This window comes from Vigna unguiculata, chromosome 8, assembly GCF_004118075.2.
Source record: "Vigna unguiculata cultivar IT97K-499-35 chromosome 8, ASM411807v1, whole genome shotgun sequence".
Taxonomy (NCBI): Eukaryota; Viridiplantae; Streptophyta; class Magnoliopsida; order Fabales; family Fabaceae; genus Vigna; species Vigna unguiculata.
The window spans coordinates 25,045,813-25,064,417 of record NC_040286.1 but is presented as its reverse complement, the minus strand read 5'-3'; the positions used below and the strand labels follow the sequence as shown (position 1 = coordinate 25,064,417).

The 18,605-nt window shown below is 32.7% G+C and overlaps 3 protein-coding genes and 1 pseudogene across 3 annotated transcripts; 2 read left to right on the top strand and 2 right to left on the bottom strand.

Annotated features, from left to right (window-relative positions):
• Positions 1 to 6,427: 6,427 nt before the first annotated feature.
• On the bottom strand, positions 6,428 to 10,060 carry LOC114195035 (annotated as a pseudogene).
• On the bottom strand, positions 6,508 to 6,993 carry LOC114195036 (rust resistance kinase Lr10-like). Its single transcript, XM_028085432.1, has one exon. It carries the CDS (start codon positions 6,991 to 6,993, stop codon positions 6,508 to 6,510), a length of 486 nt encoding a protein of 161 aa, XP_027941233.1.
• Positions 10,061 to 10,450: 390 nt separating the features above from the next.
• LOC114193535 (LEAF RUST 10 DISEASE-RESISTANCE LOCUS RECEPTOR-LIKE PROTEIN KINASE-like 2.4) lies at positions 10,451 to 16,193 on the top strand. Its single transcript, XM_028083369.1, has 4 exons — positions 10,451 to 11,306; positions 11,822 to 11,854; positions 14,735 to 14,758; positions 14,901 to 16,193. The coding sequence occupies exons 1-4, from the start codon at positions 10,493 to 10,495 to the stop codon at positions 16,133 to 16,135; spliced, it is 2,106 nt and encodes a 701-aa protein (XP_027939170.1). The 5' UTR covers positions 10,451 to 10,492; the 3' UTR covers positions 16,136 to 16,193.
• Positions 16,194 to 16,987: 794 nt separating this feature from the next.
• On the top strand, positions 16,988 to 17,533 carry LOC114195034. Its single transcript, XM_028085431.1, has one exon. The coding sequence runs from the start codon at positions 16,988 to 16,990 to the stop codon at positions 17,531 to 17,533; it is 546 nt and encodes a 181-aa protein (XP_027941232.1).
• The last annotated feature ends 1,072 nt before the right edge of the window (positions 17,534 to 18,605 follow it).

Below are 18,605 nucleotides of genomic sequence, written 5' to 3'. Positions count from 1 at the left end.
GTTTATTTCCATACCTTTTTGGAGCAGGTTTTTCTTCTACAATGTTAATTTTTGCAGATAATGCTTTGGCCCTTATAGTAGCACATTCCTGCCTGTTGGTATCTTCGACTATGATGTGTGTAATGAGTTCTTGAAGCGACATCTTCTTGTGTTTGTGTTTTAACTGTTGTTTATAGTCAGTCCAAGATAGTGGTAGTTTCTATCAGGAGTTCTGAAACGAACTCATCAGGAAAGATTATGTTCTTTTCTTTGATATCTTCAGGTAGCTTGTCATATTCATTTATTTGGATCTTAATGTCCTTATCTTCAATAATCTCCCAATGGTAGTAGTTTTCTATGATGAATCTTTGTCTGACTACGTCTTCAGCAGTATATACCTATTGGTATCTTCGACTATGATGTGTGTAATGAGCTCTTGAAGCGACATCTTCTTGTGCTTGTGTTTTAACTATTGTTTATAGTCAGTCCAAGATGACAGTAGTTTCTCGATCAGGAGTTCTGAAACGAACTCATCAGGAAGGATTATGTTCTCTCCTTTAATATCTTCAAGCAACTTGTCATATTCATTGATTTGGATCTTAATGTCCTTATCTTCAATCATCTCCCAACGGTAGTAGTTTTCTATGATGAAACTTTGTCTAACTACATCTTCAGCAGTATATTTGAGGATCAATGAATCCCAAATTTCTTTCGCTTCCTTGTATGACAATACACATCGACATACCTTGTTTGCATGAATCTAATCTTCAACTTGTTTTGAAGGGATATTGGAGTTGGGTTTTGAGGATGTGAGAGCAGTAGCAACTCCATACATGTTTAAAAGGGTAGACACACGTTCTTGCCAGCACCGGAAGTTCATTCCAAAGAATACTTTGATTTTTGACACATCCGAAAAAGGTTTCGCAAAGCATGTCTAAGCTTCAGAAACAATATTTGGATTTTCCGTAGAGGATGTGTTGTTGTTGTTGTCAGCCATAAGTCCTTAAGATTGTTGTAGTAGCTGACAAAATCACAAACTAAAAAAACTTCCTAAGACATGTAGATTCACTACCCTTAAGGACTTATCCGCAGTGTATTGCGCAAGCCCCCCAGGATACAACTGAAACTTCTTCGAGGATATCAGAACTAGCAAGATAACTCTTGAAAAAAGTAAATAAATAAATCCAGGATAAAAGAAAAGATATAAGAGAGAAAAGAGAACGAGAGAAAATGAATGAGAGTATGGAACTGTGTGTTTGAGGGAGGAGTATAGTGCTCTATTTATAGATGGTGGATGGGGCATAGATAGGCCAAAATCCATGGCCTGCAAAAGAAAAATCTAAAACAAACCCAAGGTTAAAAAACTACATCTGAAAAAGAGGGAAGAAAATCATTCAAATTGTTCATTATGGTGGTATGGGAACGAGGATGAGACAGATATGTACATTCCGATATCCAATTGAAAAAGTTGAGGATTCTTTATACTCATACCCATACCACTCAAAGCAGGGATCTTCCATTAAAACGGGGGAAAATATCCACAAAGCGAGTTTATTTACTATTCCTAGTCTTTACGATAATTAAATGAATATGGTAACATTTTATATTATATTAAAAAAATGTTTTAGTTTAAAATAACGTAAAAAAATCTCATTAATTAACTAATATGTCATTTAAATATTCAATATGTTGAAATAAGCATTGAATGAATTAATTTGTTAACGCACGTGAGTTGAACTCAAACAAAATTATACAAGTTGAATTGAGATCACTCAATAATAACACTCTATTGTTTGTATGAAGATGAGTCCATTTTTGTAGTATTAAAAACAAAAGTTGAAAATAAATGTGCTATAGAAAACATTTTTTAACCTATTTTTGATTCAGCTGGATGGATAATTAACTTCCGTTAAGATCAAGGCTGTAATTATATTTACACAACTGCAACAAGTGGAAGCCTAAAATGAACGAATTTTGTTTTAGGTTAAATTACCATTTTGGTCCATCTATTTGTTATGAAATTTCATTTTGGTCCTCACGTTCTTTGTTGTCTCAATTTGGTCATCATTTTCATAAAAAAGACTCAGTTTGGTCCTCACCGTTAACTTTGATCAGACGGTGTTAAAGTCAATGTCACGTGTCAATTGTGCCTCAATTTAGTCCTTATATTTGTTTTTAGTTTCAATTTAGTCCCAATTTTTGTAAAAATCACTACGCCAGAATTAGTAATAGACAACGTTATTTAGATATCGCTTATTTAATTAAACGCTATATATCAAAATATGAACCAATAGATAGCACTTTACTAAATAAACGCTATAAAAATTACTATATATAGACAGCGCTTTATTCGAAAGATGTTATCTATATTTATTTTATACCTTTTAAAAAATATAATATTTTAATTTAAACTAATAGAAATCGTCTGTAAAGTTGAGCGCTAACTATATTATGTTAATAGATAGCGTTTAAGTAAAATACCACTATTTTAGCATAATTTCTCAAAAAAATGTTTGACCTCCGCTCTTCTTCGACTTTTAGTACTTGCACAAGTTTCACTCTTCTTGCTTAATTGATTATTTTTACTTTCACACTTACTGTTCTTCTCTCAACCTTAAAGCGTCAGGAGTAGTCTTTTTGATCACCACCGTTTCTAGGTTTCTTCTTCTTCTTCAAGAAGACACATGGACTTCACGAATAAAGGTATTGCTCTCATTTTCTCTAGCTTTGCTCCGATCATTCTGTTCTCTTTACCGAACTCTAAGCATTGAGTAATCATTGAGTTTTGAGTGCTGAATTTGGTTTTTTTGGGGTCTAAGGTTTTGTGTATTTGAGTGATTGTATGTAAATATTGATGAACATTCTCCCTCTTTTCTTGGCCATTGATGTGTTGTTGAAACCAAACAGAGTGTATGAGATTTTAGGGTATTTTATTGCCAAAAATTTCATGGACATGGTGGCTTCCATGCCCGCCATGAAGCTAGGTAAACTTTATGAAAAATGATTCGTCTATGAGGCTATTCTCAGGTCATTCTTTTTTTCTAGCTTTTTTTTATCGGTGTCACTAATTATTTTGGGTGAAAAGTTTCCTTTTGTTCTATTCTTTTGGTAAGCTAGTTGAAAAAATCGATAATTGAGGGAAATGATAATGCATCTTTGTTTGCTTCAATAACAAATTCTTACCCATTCACCCTCTCTTAAAATTCTGTTTAGTTTTAACTACTTTTGACCTTTAAGGAATGCGAATGACCACCAACTCGATAACTTTATGGTTCCTTAGGCCACTATTGTGGAATTAGGTTGGATTCTTATTTTACCTACAAGTGCAATGTTAAGTGAGGTAGAGAAGTGGCATTAAACGACATGAATATGAGTTTGTGACTATAACTAGTATATATCTTAAAATATCAGGTCTCTTCTGCCTCTTGCGAAGAAATACATAATGCAGATGCTACAAATTGATGTGCCAGTGGCAGCTAAATCGTTGGAGGAGTGGGTGCTTCCGGATGGAGTTTCAAAGCATAGAGTAGCCATTAATAGACTGGTTAAGTTGAGAGTTTTCCTTGAAGTTATTGACAAGTACATATTTATTCATGATGAAACATTTTGTTTTTTTCAGTTTTGTGAAAATGAGAGCAGACATTTGAGCTTCTGGATGGTTTAAACTCTTGAACTCATTCAGTTAATTTGAAATAAAAATTAGATGAAGGCCAACCCTTATTGTGAAGGATGCACACTAGTTTTGCTTCTTGCAATGTGTTCAAGGGTCTTTGTGATTATATCATATTTAATTTATGGCATGATGTAGTTCAATGGAAAATAATGCTTATCTAATTTAAAGCTTTGAAGCCTTACCTTATCCAATTTACTTCAGGAATTTTTTCTCTTCTGGTTTAAAGAATGAAATGACATACAAAGTTAATCCAACATATTAGAGAAGTCTCCAAAAGCTTTCAGTACAAGGGTGAGTGATACATATTTTCCCTTTATTTTCTGTTCTTGAACCATGATACAAGTTAGCTTGTCTCTCACTGCTATGACGAGGATGTGATATACTGCTATCATAAATGTATCGTCATTATTCTTCTAGAATTTCAGAACAATTTAATATTTCAACCTTCGGTTTTTCATGTCTTCTTTGCATTCACCTACACTATATATTTTTGTATCATTTATGAAGTATTTTCTTAGTGTAAATAAAGTGATAATTCTTATTGATATATGTATAGTTTTGAATTTCACAAGAAGATAAAGATATCGAATATACTGTACAAATTAACTGGTTGTTATACGTCAATATATATCTTTAAACAATATTTCATGTTTCAATAGATGGAAATCATGATTCGAAACGAGACTCCTAACAAGAATCCCAAATGATATATATATATATATATATATATATATATATATATATATATATATATATATATATATATATATATATATATATTCATAAAGTTTTATTAACATTCACATTCAATCTATATTTTATAAATTGATTTTGAAAAATTTTGTTAAGATTAAATCCAAATTTTATAATTAATATTAGTCCTATCTCAAGAATTATTTTTTGTCTATTTACCAGTGATTTATCTAATCGTTATCGACTTAAATCATTACCAAGTGTAGATGAATAATAATTCACGTACATTTTAATTTTGGCTATATTTATTATTATTATTTTCTTATTACATCATATAATTAACCTAATTTGTAATGTGTGTTAATGTAATTTTTTTGTCTACATTAAGTGTTAATCTTTTTTGGTGTACATCATATAATCTTGCTTTTGCATTACAGTTGATGGATACAAATGCACAACTTTGGTATATCATCAAAGAATATATATGTAATTCTAAGGTAGCTCTAACTTGGACTCCAATGTCATCCAGGTATTGGTAAGTAGATCTTCAAGTCCTATCCTAATGTTACATTTTCCACATGTATACTCATCATTTCTAATTTTTTCTGAATGGTAAGATTCTATTTTTGTGTTCTGTCTCTGCAAACATTACTCTACAACAGAGATTGTGCATATCCAAGACCATTTGCATTAGTTGTATTTCAACTTATTATGACTGTTGGGCAACTTTTCATTGGTATTGGATGGCTAGGGTCAATGTATGTTTGGCACTTTACTGTGTGGACTTGGTTACAGGGCTCATTAGGCAATTGTTCCAGTCACTGCTTCAGAGTTGTTTAGTCTAAAAAACTTTGGTGCACTGTACAATTTCATTTCTCTCGCAAACCCTGCAGGAACACCAGTCTTCTCTAGTCTCATTGCCAGCACCAAAGTATGGGATCACTGCTGTTGCATTTGCCAAATGTTGCTCGAGTCTCTGAAGTGTGATGGTAGCGTATGCTTTTTCCAAACTTCCATTATCATGGCAACATTGTGCAAATTGCAGCAACGCTATGCACGGTTCTAGTGTTAAGAACAAGGATTATTTATCCCAACCTTAGGTGGTTGGTTCGTCCTGAGATATGTACAATGTTTAGTTTTTTTTTTTAAATGTATGAATAAATTTTAAAGTTGTAGGAATCTTTATATATACAATTTGATATAGTAAGTCTTTTTTAAATAATGTTTATTGGATAAAGTAAGTCAATGAAATATTTTATTTGAGAATTGTAGATTGTTATATTCAGGTAATCATATTATGAATGAAGGAAAACTGAAACAAAAAATATTCACTTTTTATGTAAGTTCTGGGAATACCTATCATAATAAATTGAATTTAATGTGAGAGGTATTCAAAGACCGATTATAGTTGTCAAATGTTTTCTACGGAGATAACACTCAAAAATAAAGAATGAACAAAAAATTAAATAAATTATAAAAAAATATAATTGAATAAATACACAACGTTTATTTGAGAAAACGCTATTTATTGATGAAAAATAAATAGAAAGCGCTTGTGTCTCCAAGTGTTGTCTATATATTATTGTATTTCGAAGAATACATAGATAGCATTTCATGTAAAAAGTGCTGTCTTTTTGAAAATACATAGACAACATTTGTTTAGTCAAGCGCTATCTATAAGGTGTCATTAGATAGCTCTTTTTTACAAACGCTATCTATTAATAGATACCGCTCCAATAGATAGTGCTTAAAAAACGCTATCTATTAGCAAAAAAAAATGCTGTATATTGACAATTTTGGCATAGTGAATGAAGCAATATTGTCCCTCTTTAGATTGAGACTCAATTTAATCTTTGTATACAACTTATAATGATATTCTTAATAAAATTGATATTTTTATTAAATTGACACAACTGCAACGAGTGGAAGCCTAAAATGAACGAATTTTGTTTTACTAGTCAATAAACTCCAATAATTTTTCTTAGTAATGTAGAAATTGAGGCTAATCAAAATTTATTATAACGTAACTGATCGTAGAAGCATAATGTGGGAAGCAATAAACAAGTTAATTAACAAGTTTACATGGATAATAATTAAACTATCAAATGTACTGATGAAGCTTAAAACTCCAATAAAACATACAGATAGCATTTGAAGGAAACCTAAAAGTGATCGACACTGTTTTCTTCTATTTCATGAATAACCTCCAATTCAAAATTTTGACGTCTGGCTGGAACTATGGTATTTGTTGTAGAAGAACCAGAAATATGCAAAGGGGAAGGGGGTGCTACTAACTCATATCCATCCCCTTCAAGCATTTGTACCACAGTTTTCATGGAAGGACGATCCGCTGGGTTCCACTGAATGCACCAAAGTCCTACAATGGCAAGTTTCTTGGCAATTTTAGTATCTCCCTCATCCTCAACGCTAATTTCCACATCTTTTCCTTCCACCAAGTTATGGATCCATTCTGGGTACAGAACTTGGAAACTGTCCTCAACTGACACATTTGTATTCTTTCTTCCTCCTACCATCTCTAACAGCAACATTCCATAGCTGTAAATGTCAGACTTGTAAGAAACATTACCAAAATTCCGAGAGAAAACTTCAGGGGCAATGTAGCCCAAAGTTCCCCTGGCTGCAGTCATCGATACCGTGCTCTGATTTTTGGGACACAACTTGGCTAGTCCAAAATCAGTGATTTTTGGGACAAAAAGGTCATCTAACAAAACATTGTGAGGATTGTGGGACAAAAAGGTCATCTAACAAAACATTCTTGTCAAAGTGAAGAATTCTATGATCACAGCCAAGATGGAGATACTCAATTCCTCTGCCAACACCAAGAGCAATTTGTTGCAACTTCTCCCAACCAAGGAAAACATCCTTCTTGTCCGGTGGAGCCAAGAATCTCTGCAACGACCCATTTGGAAAGAAATCGTAGACGAGAGCACGGTGGAACTCATCTGCCAGAAACCAAGCAGACGAACAATGTTAACGTGATGAATTTTCCCGATGGCTCTCACTTCATTTATGAAATCCTTCCCATCTCCCACTGTGTCTTTGAGTATCTTCACAGCAACAAGAATTTCACGGGAGAGCATTCCTTTGAATACTGCTCCATGAGCTCCTTCCCCTAAACTCTCACTAAACCCATTTGTAATTCTCTTGATGTCAGCGTAAGTGAACCTGGTAGGCTTCATTGCCTTGTAATCCTCCAAAAACTTCTCTATTCGAGCCTGGTATTCTCCTCTCTTTTCACAATAGTCATACGCATAAAGCAATGTCTTGACCAGAAGCAGCAAAAGCATCAAACCAACTAGTCCTCCTGTTGGTGAAAAAATAAGTTACCAAAAATGAATAACAACATTTTAAGCAAGGATCAAATACAGTGGCAAGGGATCAACAAAATAGCAAAATTATAACATAATAGTCACTGTAATACTGCATACCTCCAGCAATGAGGAGGATAGTTGACGTGGGAATCCTTTTTGTTTGGCAAGCATAACATTCAGTTGCACCGTTAGTACCATTCTTCCATTTACAATTTTGACCTTGTGCTTCACAGTATCCACAGTCAGGTTTTGACCATTCCATAACCAACGTCTCATAATACGAACCCCACCACGCGACGGAAACATCTTTCAACTTCGTGCAGGATACCAATTGGGGGTCAGTGACGTCGTTTTGGGAACCTAGTAGAAATATTGGGCACGACAATGAGTCGCAATGGAAGACGGAAACGTTAAACTTGTTGCTACTAGGGCGATCACCATAATAGGGGAATTGGAATGGAGAGATGGATGCGTTGCCGAGTTTCAAGAGTTTATCGGGAAGGCAATTTTGCGGGTCATATATTTGAATTAGTGTAGATTTGTAATCAATATTTCTGACAAACAATTGTATTGGAACAGCAGCCAGCTCCAGAATGAGCTCATTTTGTTGGGTGCACAACAGACCGAACTCAGGGGGGTAGTCGGTGGTGTGATTCAAGTTTTGGTTTCTGAGATAAAATGGAAATTGAATGCGAACGTGGCATCGCAGGTTTTCCTATCAGAGACAGCAGCGTCAATACAAGAGACAGCTTCTGAAAACTGAGCATTTTGTGGTCGATTTGCAGTTTCAGGATGTCATTCTAGTCAGCGCAAGTTTAACATGGACCGGGTGCAGCAGCAACTCCGCGTTGTCTTACTGTTCAGTCAACTCAATAACACCGGTCTAAATTTTCCACTAAGAAAAAACAGAGAAGTGTAGTGTATGGTATAATTTTAAGGAAAATGATATTTTAACCCACTTTTTTTGACCCACTTTTAATCCATTGCTTTAATCACCATTAGATCATCTTTTTTTATTCTTTTTAGTGATGTGATGTATGATCTAATGGTGATTGAAATGGTGGATTAAAAGTGGATCAAAAAAAGTGGGTTAAAGTATCATTGTTCTAATTTTAAATGAGCAAGGTAGTCAATTGACCCCTTTCTTGTCCGGTGGCTTGCGTTTTAAGTGGGATTAAATAACAGTAATGGTATCCCACTTGACTTTTGCAATAATTAAATGATTAACTTTAGGGAACATAAAACATGGTTATAAATGGAAGTAAAGGAAAATATTTCGGTCGTAGGATGTCAAATGAGTTCTAGATGGGTTGATTAATCAAGGGTAAGACTAAAATTTAGTTTAATTTGACTCTTTTTTTAGCAAAAATTTTATAATTCATTTTAACCAGTTATTATGAGTTAGGTGTATTAACTCATTTAGGATGTTTTGATTTTTCAATTTATTTTATATGTTTAAAACACTACAATCAAATTATTTATATATTGAAATAAACTTAAACTTATTATAAAAATAATAGTTGAAAATTAATATAATAATTTAACAATCAAATAAATTAAACATTAACATTATTTAAACATTACTTAACAACATTTTAATATACATTTAAAAAGATAAAATTATCAATCTGCATAATCAAGAAAAGTAAATAATTATAATAAAAAAATAGAAAAAAACAAATAAATACTTATTGTTGATGGATTATAAGTCAATCCATCTTCAAACAATTTGAATTTATTTAATTTACGTGTTAAGTGAATTAGGTTTAATTTGAACCAAGTTAAAAAAATTAATTTTTTTTCTAACTTAACCAATTTGAACCGTGACCACGGGCTAGCTCAACGATTTAAATACATTTTGACATTTTTCTATGTTACTTCTAAATAAATTAATATATTAATAAAATATATCAATATTAACTAACTATGGTCCTTGTTTTTCTTATCGGAAAAGAACTTCCACGCATAAATAAACAAACAAAAAAAATTATGAAACATAAGTAAGGTGAATAAGAAAACTTATTAAGTACTAAATATCGAATCATGTATTTTAATGTTCTTTTAGGTTTAAACTCAAATTTTCAAAAAGTATTTAAAATAATAAAAGATATGATTGATTACTAAATATTTTTTCATCCAATTAATTGTAAATATATATATATATATATATATATATATATATATATATATATTTATATATTTATATATTTAAGTTACATGAACGATTTGATAGGATATTTTATTACTATGTTGTGCTGCATTTTTTATATCTTGGATAAGAAAATGAGGTACAGACCGATTTAATGGATAAACAAGTTTCAACGTTCAACTAGAGTAATTAGTTTAGAGGTTGTATTTTCACAACCATTTTTGTCATGCCCATTATTAGGAAGCTGACGCGAAGGTGAGAGGATGTATATTACCAGTGGAAATCATCATCACTGGGACTCTGTTTTCAACTGTATTTCCTTCAGTATTAAAAAGCATGAGTTTTATTTTACATTCAATCTAACTTTCTAACATTAAATTAAAAAAATGAAAAGGAAATAAAAGAAGGACGTTCAATTTTAAATTCCAAACTATCCAGGGAAAAAATAAAATAAAATTGAAAGAGCTGTACAGTTATTTTAAGTTGAGAATTATATATTTTCTAAAATAGCAAACTTATTTCAATTATTTTTTTAATGTAATGATATAGACTATTATTATTTTAGATCAGGATGAATCATATTCATTTATTAAATAATTTGAACTAGTCGTCCGTCTAAGTTGATATTTAAGTGCATTTTTTCCAATTTGTTGAGCAGAGGTAACGATGAGTGTCTTGCGCTTACCTTCTTGCTCTCGCTGTCCACAATCAGTGGTTGTCTTTATGGCTTTCATTTTTGCTCTTTTCCACCAAACTTGCAGTGCCAAGCATCGCACACCATGTCCATCTTCTTCATGCGGCGAATTTCGCGACATAAAATATCCATTCCGACTGAAAGGCGACCCTCGCGGTTGCGGCCTCCCCAACTACGAACTTGATTGCGTGAATAACAGGACAGTGCTTACTCTGTTTTCAGGAAAATACTATGTGAAGGAAATCGATTACAGTAGGTACGAAATCCGGCTGAGTGATGCGGGTGTTGTGGAGGACACTTCTTGCTCTTTTCCTCGCCATTTCTTATCCACACAAAATTTCAGTATTTTTGATACTCATCCGCTGACTACTTCGTTTGTGGAGGAATATCTTTATGAGCCTCCAAAAGTAGTGTTTCTAAACTGCAGCCACCGAGTGATTGATGATCCTCGATATGTGGAAGTGAAATCCGGCGGTTGTGATTCCGGTGGTGGCGTTATCTACGCCGTTCTGGATCGCAATGAGGCTGGTGCTCCGGAATTTACAGTGATGGACGTGAAGGCCGGGTGCAGATTAAAGGTTGCTACCTTCACAAACTGGACACATGACAGGAAGGTTTCCTATGCTGATATCCTCAGATCTCTGGAAGAAGGATTTTGGTTGAGTTGGTTACCACTTGTTTGTAGGGATCACTGTGGAAATGGTGTGTATTGCGCCCTCAATAAAACCACACAACAAATTCAATGCAGTTTTTGTCAAATCTTCAACCAGGATACCCTCAATTGTGGTGAGATATTTTGTTCTATCTCTGTTTGCCCCTTCCTAATTTTATTAATTTAATCATATTATTATTTATTTTCACATTTTTAAATTCTATAAAATGAGTAATTTAAAGGAAATACAAAATATGGATAATTCGTCTTTTGAAAACCAGGGTTCTGATAAAAGAAATTATGTGTCAAAACATCAGTTCGATAACATGGTGTTAAGGCTTCCCTTCTTTTTATATTTTTAAGAAATAAAATTAGGGTGTGAAACATAACTTCACTTCGATGAAAAAATAGAAAATTAAAATCAAAAGAAAATTAACAACTCCAGTATAATTTACTCAAAAATATCATGAAACTTCTTGAGGTTAATAAATATAATAGAGTAATTTCCTTTTTATAAATAATTATGTCTTTATAACTTTTCCACCACGTTAATCTTTTATTTTAATTTTTTACTCTTTTTATGTTAAATAATATAATATTTTAATTTATACCGTTATCTTCATGCAAATATTTCTTCTTATTATTTTAGGAATTCTATCGCGGATTCGTGGATACACTACTGGTACGCACCCTATCCCATGGGTCATCATTAACTTCTCTCAATACTATTTTCTCTACCCATATTATTAAATTTATTGCTTAAAATTGACTTTTAGGTTAAATTATTGTTTTGGTTCATTTAATATTTTAATCTATAATTTTCATTTATTTTTATTTTCTGTCATTTAAATTAGTAATTTAAAAAAAAATCCATGAATTCTTAATTTTGCATATTTTTTTTATCCGAATGAACTATAGATGTCCCATGTTCAGATGTACCACCCGAAAAAATATTAATTAATTAAAATGAATATAAATATTTGAAAATTGGAAAGAAATTTGTCAAAAACCAATGAATTAAAATCATATAAAAATAAATGAAAATCCATCAATAAAAATTAAAAGAGATAAAAATCATAATTCAAACTCATTTTTATTTTAAGTAATTAATATGAACTAGTAGAAAATATAGGAACATTCGAGTAGCATATAAAAGAAATTTCTACAAATTAAATTATATGTTAGTTAATTTTAACTTAGGAGGAAATTAATTTTTTTCTTTCTAAAAGTAATGTTGGAGATTTTATAACGAATATAAATAAGACAAAAATGAGATATATAGAAAAGAATAAATTTCATCTTAGTGTACCGATCTAGTAAGGTTTAGTTAGATTTAAATTTCATTATTATTTAAATGTTATCAAAGCTTAATATGATATTAGAGTCTAATCAAATATTGAAGTTACGAAGAGTCTATAGTATCAAACATCTTTTTGATTTTCATATTTGATGTTTTTGGCATGAACACATATTAACTTTAGCATGAAGGTGGTGTTGGAGATCTCATATGATTAGAGATAATACCAATTACATACATACATATATATATATATATATATATATATATATATATATATATATATATATATATATATATATATATATATATACACACACACACACACACCCCAATAGTCTATCCCCATTATAGTCCCCTACAACCTGACCACTATATTCCTTACCATTGTCATCTGCATGGTCCTCTACTCATATATTACATTTAATCTCGTAGGTGGATATCATAATACCAAAAACAAAGGATAAACAAGTGCAAATTTAATAAGACTACAATAAACAATATCATCATTAGTTCAAAAATAAAAAATTCAATCAAGAATCAAATATCTATCATATAACACATACCTTTTGACTTAGCCTTCATGGTTCAAACAAAACGTAAATATTTGACTCTACTTTTGAAAGGCCATAATAGACTCAGAGACTTTGCATTCCTCATAACTCACTCTCACCTCTTATAAGCTACAATTACATATATTAGGACACATGTCCATCTCAAGTATGACCCGAGTGAATTCCTTATATTTATAAGGTCTAGTCTTTTTTTAAACTGAAGCTCCAAATTGTATGAACTTCCTTAAACTCACACAATAGTGCTAACATCGGTGCTAACATAATTTCAATGCAGTACTCCTTCCTAGGAGTCACTAACATTAACTACACAGAACACATATTTCATTTCAAAATATTTAATATAAATAAAATGTAACTATTTTATCTCAATTTGTATGTACAAAAACACTTACATTTAATTTGTATTTACAAAAAACACTTTCATGCAATTTGTATTTACAAAACAATTGATTTTAGCTTGAGAAAAATTTAGCATAAACTTAGTTAAGTTGTAGAGTTATTTTCCTTTGAGTGAAAAACCTTTCCTTAAACAAATTTAAGATTGAAAATAAAGTTATTTTCAACTTTATTTTCGCTGGAGAAAAAATTATTTGCTTAGGTGAAAATATCAAAGAACTCAACCTTCTAGAAAAATCATACTAGTCCCAAAAGTTCAACAATTATTCAATATTGTTATTTCTAAACAACTCAATTCATAATTTAAATCCTCTGAGAATTTATCAATTAAAAACTACTTCAATCAAACATTCATAGCTACTTTCCAACCAAGTTTAATATGTTACTTATTTATCACACACTCCTTCTCCTCATCATCATCACAAATTAAAATCACTTGTCATTGTATATATTTACTAGCTTTCCTTACCTTCAAAATAATGTTTCCCAATGTTATAGCTCTGCAACTCAATAGATTAAAGTATTATGGATCAGAGGCTTAGTGCAAAGTATCCGACCAAAACAAAAAATCAATATAAGGTCAATTAAACTGAGATAACCACTTCTATGTACCATATTTATTATGATTGATGACTATAAAACTAAAAAAACTAGGGAAGAAAAGATTCCATAGGGTAAATAGAAACTTAAGTTTTTTTTTTTTTTTTTCTGAAATTTGATTGATTCAGTTTATTCATTAGCTCCTAAATTTGGCGCAATTTAGAATCTGAAATGGATGAGAAATTAAGATGAAATTGAGAAAAATTAAAGGAAGTGAAATATGGTTGTGAAAGGCTATAGAAAGAAGAAATAGATGAGGATGAAGCTAATGTATTTTTACTTTCTCTTTCTTCCTTTTGTTTTAATTTTAAAACACGACACAGTAATCAGATTACATATAGTTAAATGAATTAGTTTTAATTTGAGTTATTTTTTTCTTATATAAGTAAAAAAGATTAAACTTAATTCAAATATTCAAATAATGCATTAGTTTTGTGGAATATGTGTATCGCCCATGATCTAATGCAGTGTTCTTTTGTTAGATTATACTGATCTTTTCAAGTGTAGGACAAGAAATATACTACTTTTACACTTCAAAATATTAATATTTTAATTATTTTAACTCAAAATATTAATATATATTTTTGTATTATTAGAGTATGTACTTTTATTTTTAGAGATCTAAAAGTATAATTTTTCTTTGTCTTAATGTCATGCGTACTTTTTTCATTTAAGCATTCTTTTTCTTCTACAGGTTTCTTTAAAAGCATCATAAAAGGTAACGGAGATTATCTATTCCTCCTTTATTAAATTCAATACAATATATAACAATTGGTTACTTGCATGAACTAAGTTAATTATTAGACCAATTCACTTATTTTATTTTTTCATATTAATTTTGACGAAACTTAACTTGACAGGATTTGTCAATAGGATAAAAACTGTAAATCGATCATTGTCGGTCTGGAATGATGCAGGAGAATTCATAGGTCAAGATATTATACCAATACTAATAGCAACTAGGTATTTATTTGGACTCTCACTTTTGCTAGTGCTATTCATCTATAAATGGCGACGAAGACATTTTTCAGTGTATGAAAACATTGAAAACTTTTTGTTAGACAACTATATAAATCCCATTAGATACAAGTACAAAGAAGTCAAGAAAATGACTAAAGGTTTCAAAGTGAAATTAGGAGAAGGAGGTTTTGGTTTTGTTTACAAAGGAAAGCTTCAAAGTGGATTAGATGTAGCAGTAAAGATGTTGAGTAAATCCAAAGATAATGGACAAGATTTTGTTAATGAAGTAGCTACTATTGGAAGAATACATCATGTGAATGTAGTACGTCTTATTGGATATTGTGTCGAAGGAAAAAGGAGTGGTCTAATTTATGAATATATGCCTAATGGGTCATTGGATAAATACATTTTTTCTAAAGAAGGAAGTATTCATCTAAGTTATGAGAAAATTTATAAAATATCCCTTGGAATTGCTCATGGCATAGCATATCTTCATCGAGGTTGTGATGTGCAAATTTTACATTTTGATATAAAGCCTCATAATATTCTTTTAGACAACAGTTTTACTCCAAAGGTTTCAGATTTCGGACTTGCAAAGTTGTATCCTACAAAAGATGGATCTATAATTTTGACTGCAATAAAAGGAACATTGGGTTACATGGCTCCAGAATTATTCTACAAAAATGTAGGTGGAGTTTCTTATAAAGCCGATGTTTATAGTTTTGGAATGCTTTTGATGGAAATGGCAAGTAGGAGGAAAAACTCAGATCCTCGTGCAGAACATTCAAGTCAACAGTATTTTCCCTTTTGGATCCATGATCAATTTAAAGAAGAGAAAGATATTGATATGGAAGGTGCTTCAGAAATGGATAAGAATCTTATAAGGAAAATGTTCATAGTTGCACTTTGGTGTGTACAATTTAAGCCATGTGATCGTCCAACAATGAGCAAGGTTGTAGAGATGCTTGAAGGAAAAGTTGAAAATCTTGAAATTCCTCCAAAACCTTATTTCTATCCTCATGAAATGTTAGAACATGATGGTACAATCAACTCTAACGAAATATCCTGGAGTGATTCAACTACTTATAATGTGAATGTTGATGAAAACATGTCTAATCACTCTTCTTTGGAATAACTCATTTAGTAGGAGTTAATTATTATTATATACAAATTTGTAATTTAAAGTTGAGGCTCATGGACTATATATTGTTGATTTAAATAATGCTCACACACTTTTATGGCTTATTAATGGTGTCAATGTGCTCTTCTATATTTTCAAAATGTAAGATTAAATTTTTTTAAAGATTTAAAAGGAAGACACTAGAAGAAAAAATAGTTTTAATGAAGGTTTATTTTTCATTACCAAGGGTTAAAATCTCTACTAAGTCATTACTCATGGTTAGAGTTTCCCTAGGTAAATCATCATTGGGAACATCCCAAGGGTTTTTTCTAACCTTGGGAAACACTTGTATTTAACAAAGGTTTTAAAACCTTCATTAACTTGTGCGAGTTTAAAAACCCATGTTAATTAATGAGTTTTAAAACCTCTATAAAATATTGTGAGTTTCAGAACCTCTGCAAAATATCATGAGTTTCAAAAATTTTATTAACTACCATAGGTTTCAAAACCTCTGTAAAGAACCATAAATTTCAAATTAGTCACTAACACAAAAAAAGGTTTTTAACGCCTGTTATTTTAGGCTTTTCACATTTCTTGAAGGTTCGACGTCATAGTGGGAGACGTTAAATTGACATATGTTGTCTTTGAACAGAAGTTAATTAATGTCAATTTAAAAATAGTAATGATGGCTCAATTGGTATCAGAGCAAACGTTTTGAAAATATTTTAAAAATATTTTGGGGCTTTTGGGAAGTGAGCTTACCGTTTGATTGTGTGTGTGTGATTAGTTGTATGTAAGTAAGATATTAGTGGCTTTGTTTAACTAAGTCAATTGGTTTTAACAGTTGTAATGTGGCGTATCCAGGCTATGGCTGCTAATAGGAGGAGGAGAAATAGTGGTGTTGATGACATCGCGGAGGCTATTCACCGGATGGTGGACGCGATGCAAACACTTGTGGCAGCGCAACCTAGGACGACCATTGCACCTGTCAGGGTGCCAACTGTGGAGGACTTCTTGCGCCACAAACCAGTGGAGTTCAATGACAAGGTCTCCCCGGATGAAGCGGATGCTTGGCTTCGCAAGTGTGAGAAGATCTTTAAAGTGATGAATTGCCCTGATGAGCAGAAGTTACTTTTCGCCACTTATTTGCTGAATGATGATGCGGAGTATTGGTGGACGGGAATGCAACAACAAATGCAGACCCGAGATGAACATGTGGAGTGGACTAGCTTCAGGACGTGGTTCCTGGAGAAATATTTCCCCGACACAGCCAGACAAGACAAGGAGGCAGAGTTCCTCGCACTGCAGCAGGGAGACATGACAGTGCAGGAGTACATGAATAAATTTGAGCATCTGGCGAGATTTTCTTCACAGAATATGACAGAAGAGTGGAGGTGTTTGAAGTTTGAGTGAGGACTCAAACATGAGCTTAAGAAGGTGGTGACTCCCTTACGAGAGAGGAGATTTCCCGTCTTGGTGGAACAGGCCAAGAGTGCCGAGCATCTGGAGAAGGGCCCTGGCCCAATGGTGAGTAGACATCAGAAGAATGTCGCAGAGGCACGACAAATGAAGAAGCCGTACAGCCGACCACAGACGTCTCAAGGTTCCACTTGCTATCAGTGTGGCAGACCCCATTTGAAGAGAAATTGCCCACAGCTGACCGGTGCTGTAGGGGGATTCGGTGACCGTCGCAAGTGCTTCATATGCGACAAACTGGGTCATTTTGCTAACAACTGCCCTGAGAAGAAGAGTCCTAGTGCGAAGAAACCAGTAGTAGCCACGCTAAGAAAACGAGCTCGAGCAGCTGTGAGGGTTTTTGCCATGATATCTACTGAGGCGACTCAGTCAGGTAATCTTATACTTGAGCCATGCTTGTTATTGGGTCATTCAGTGTTGATGTTGTTCAATTCTGGAGCAACACACTCATTCATATCTAATGCATGTGTGGGGAGATTGAGTTTGGAGAAACGTGATTTGGGGTGTGAGTTGCTTGTTTCAACTCCCTCCTCAGGTCAGGTGGCTACCAGTTCAATCTGCGTCGGGTGTTCAATGAAAGTGGCAGGTCGCAGATTCAAGGTGAACTTGGTGTGCTTGCCTTTGGAGGGACTGGACGTGATACTGGGGATGGACTGGCTGTCTAACAACCACATCATGATTGACTGTGGATGGCGCAGTTTGGTATTCCTGGAAAATACAGGGTTGGAGTTGATATCGACTCAGCAGGTGTTGAAAGAACTACAAAGAGGGGCCATGTGTTTTATGGTGGTGGCCAAGCCAGAGAAGAAAAGTGCGGCAGAGATCATCCAATCCATACCTATAGCTAGCGAGTATGCAAATGTGTTTCCAGATGAAGTGTCAGGGTTGCCGCCGAGTCGAGACATTGACTTCACCATTGATCTCATTCCTGGTGCAGGTCCAGTGTCTATGGCTCCATACAGAATGGCAACGGCTGAGCTTGCAGAACTCAAGAAGCAAATTGAGGAAT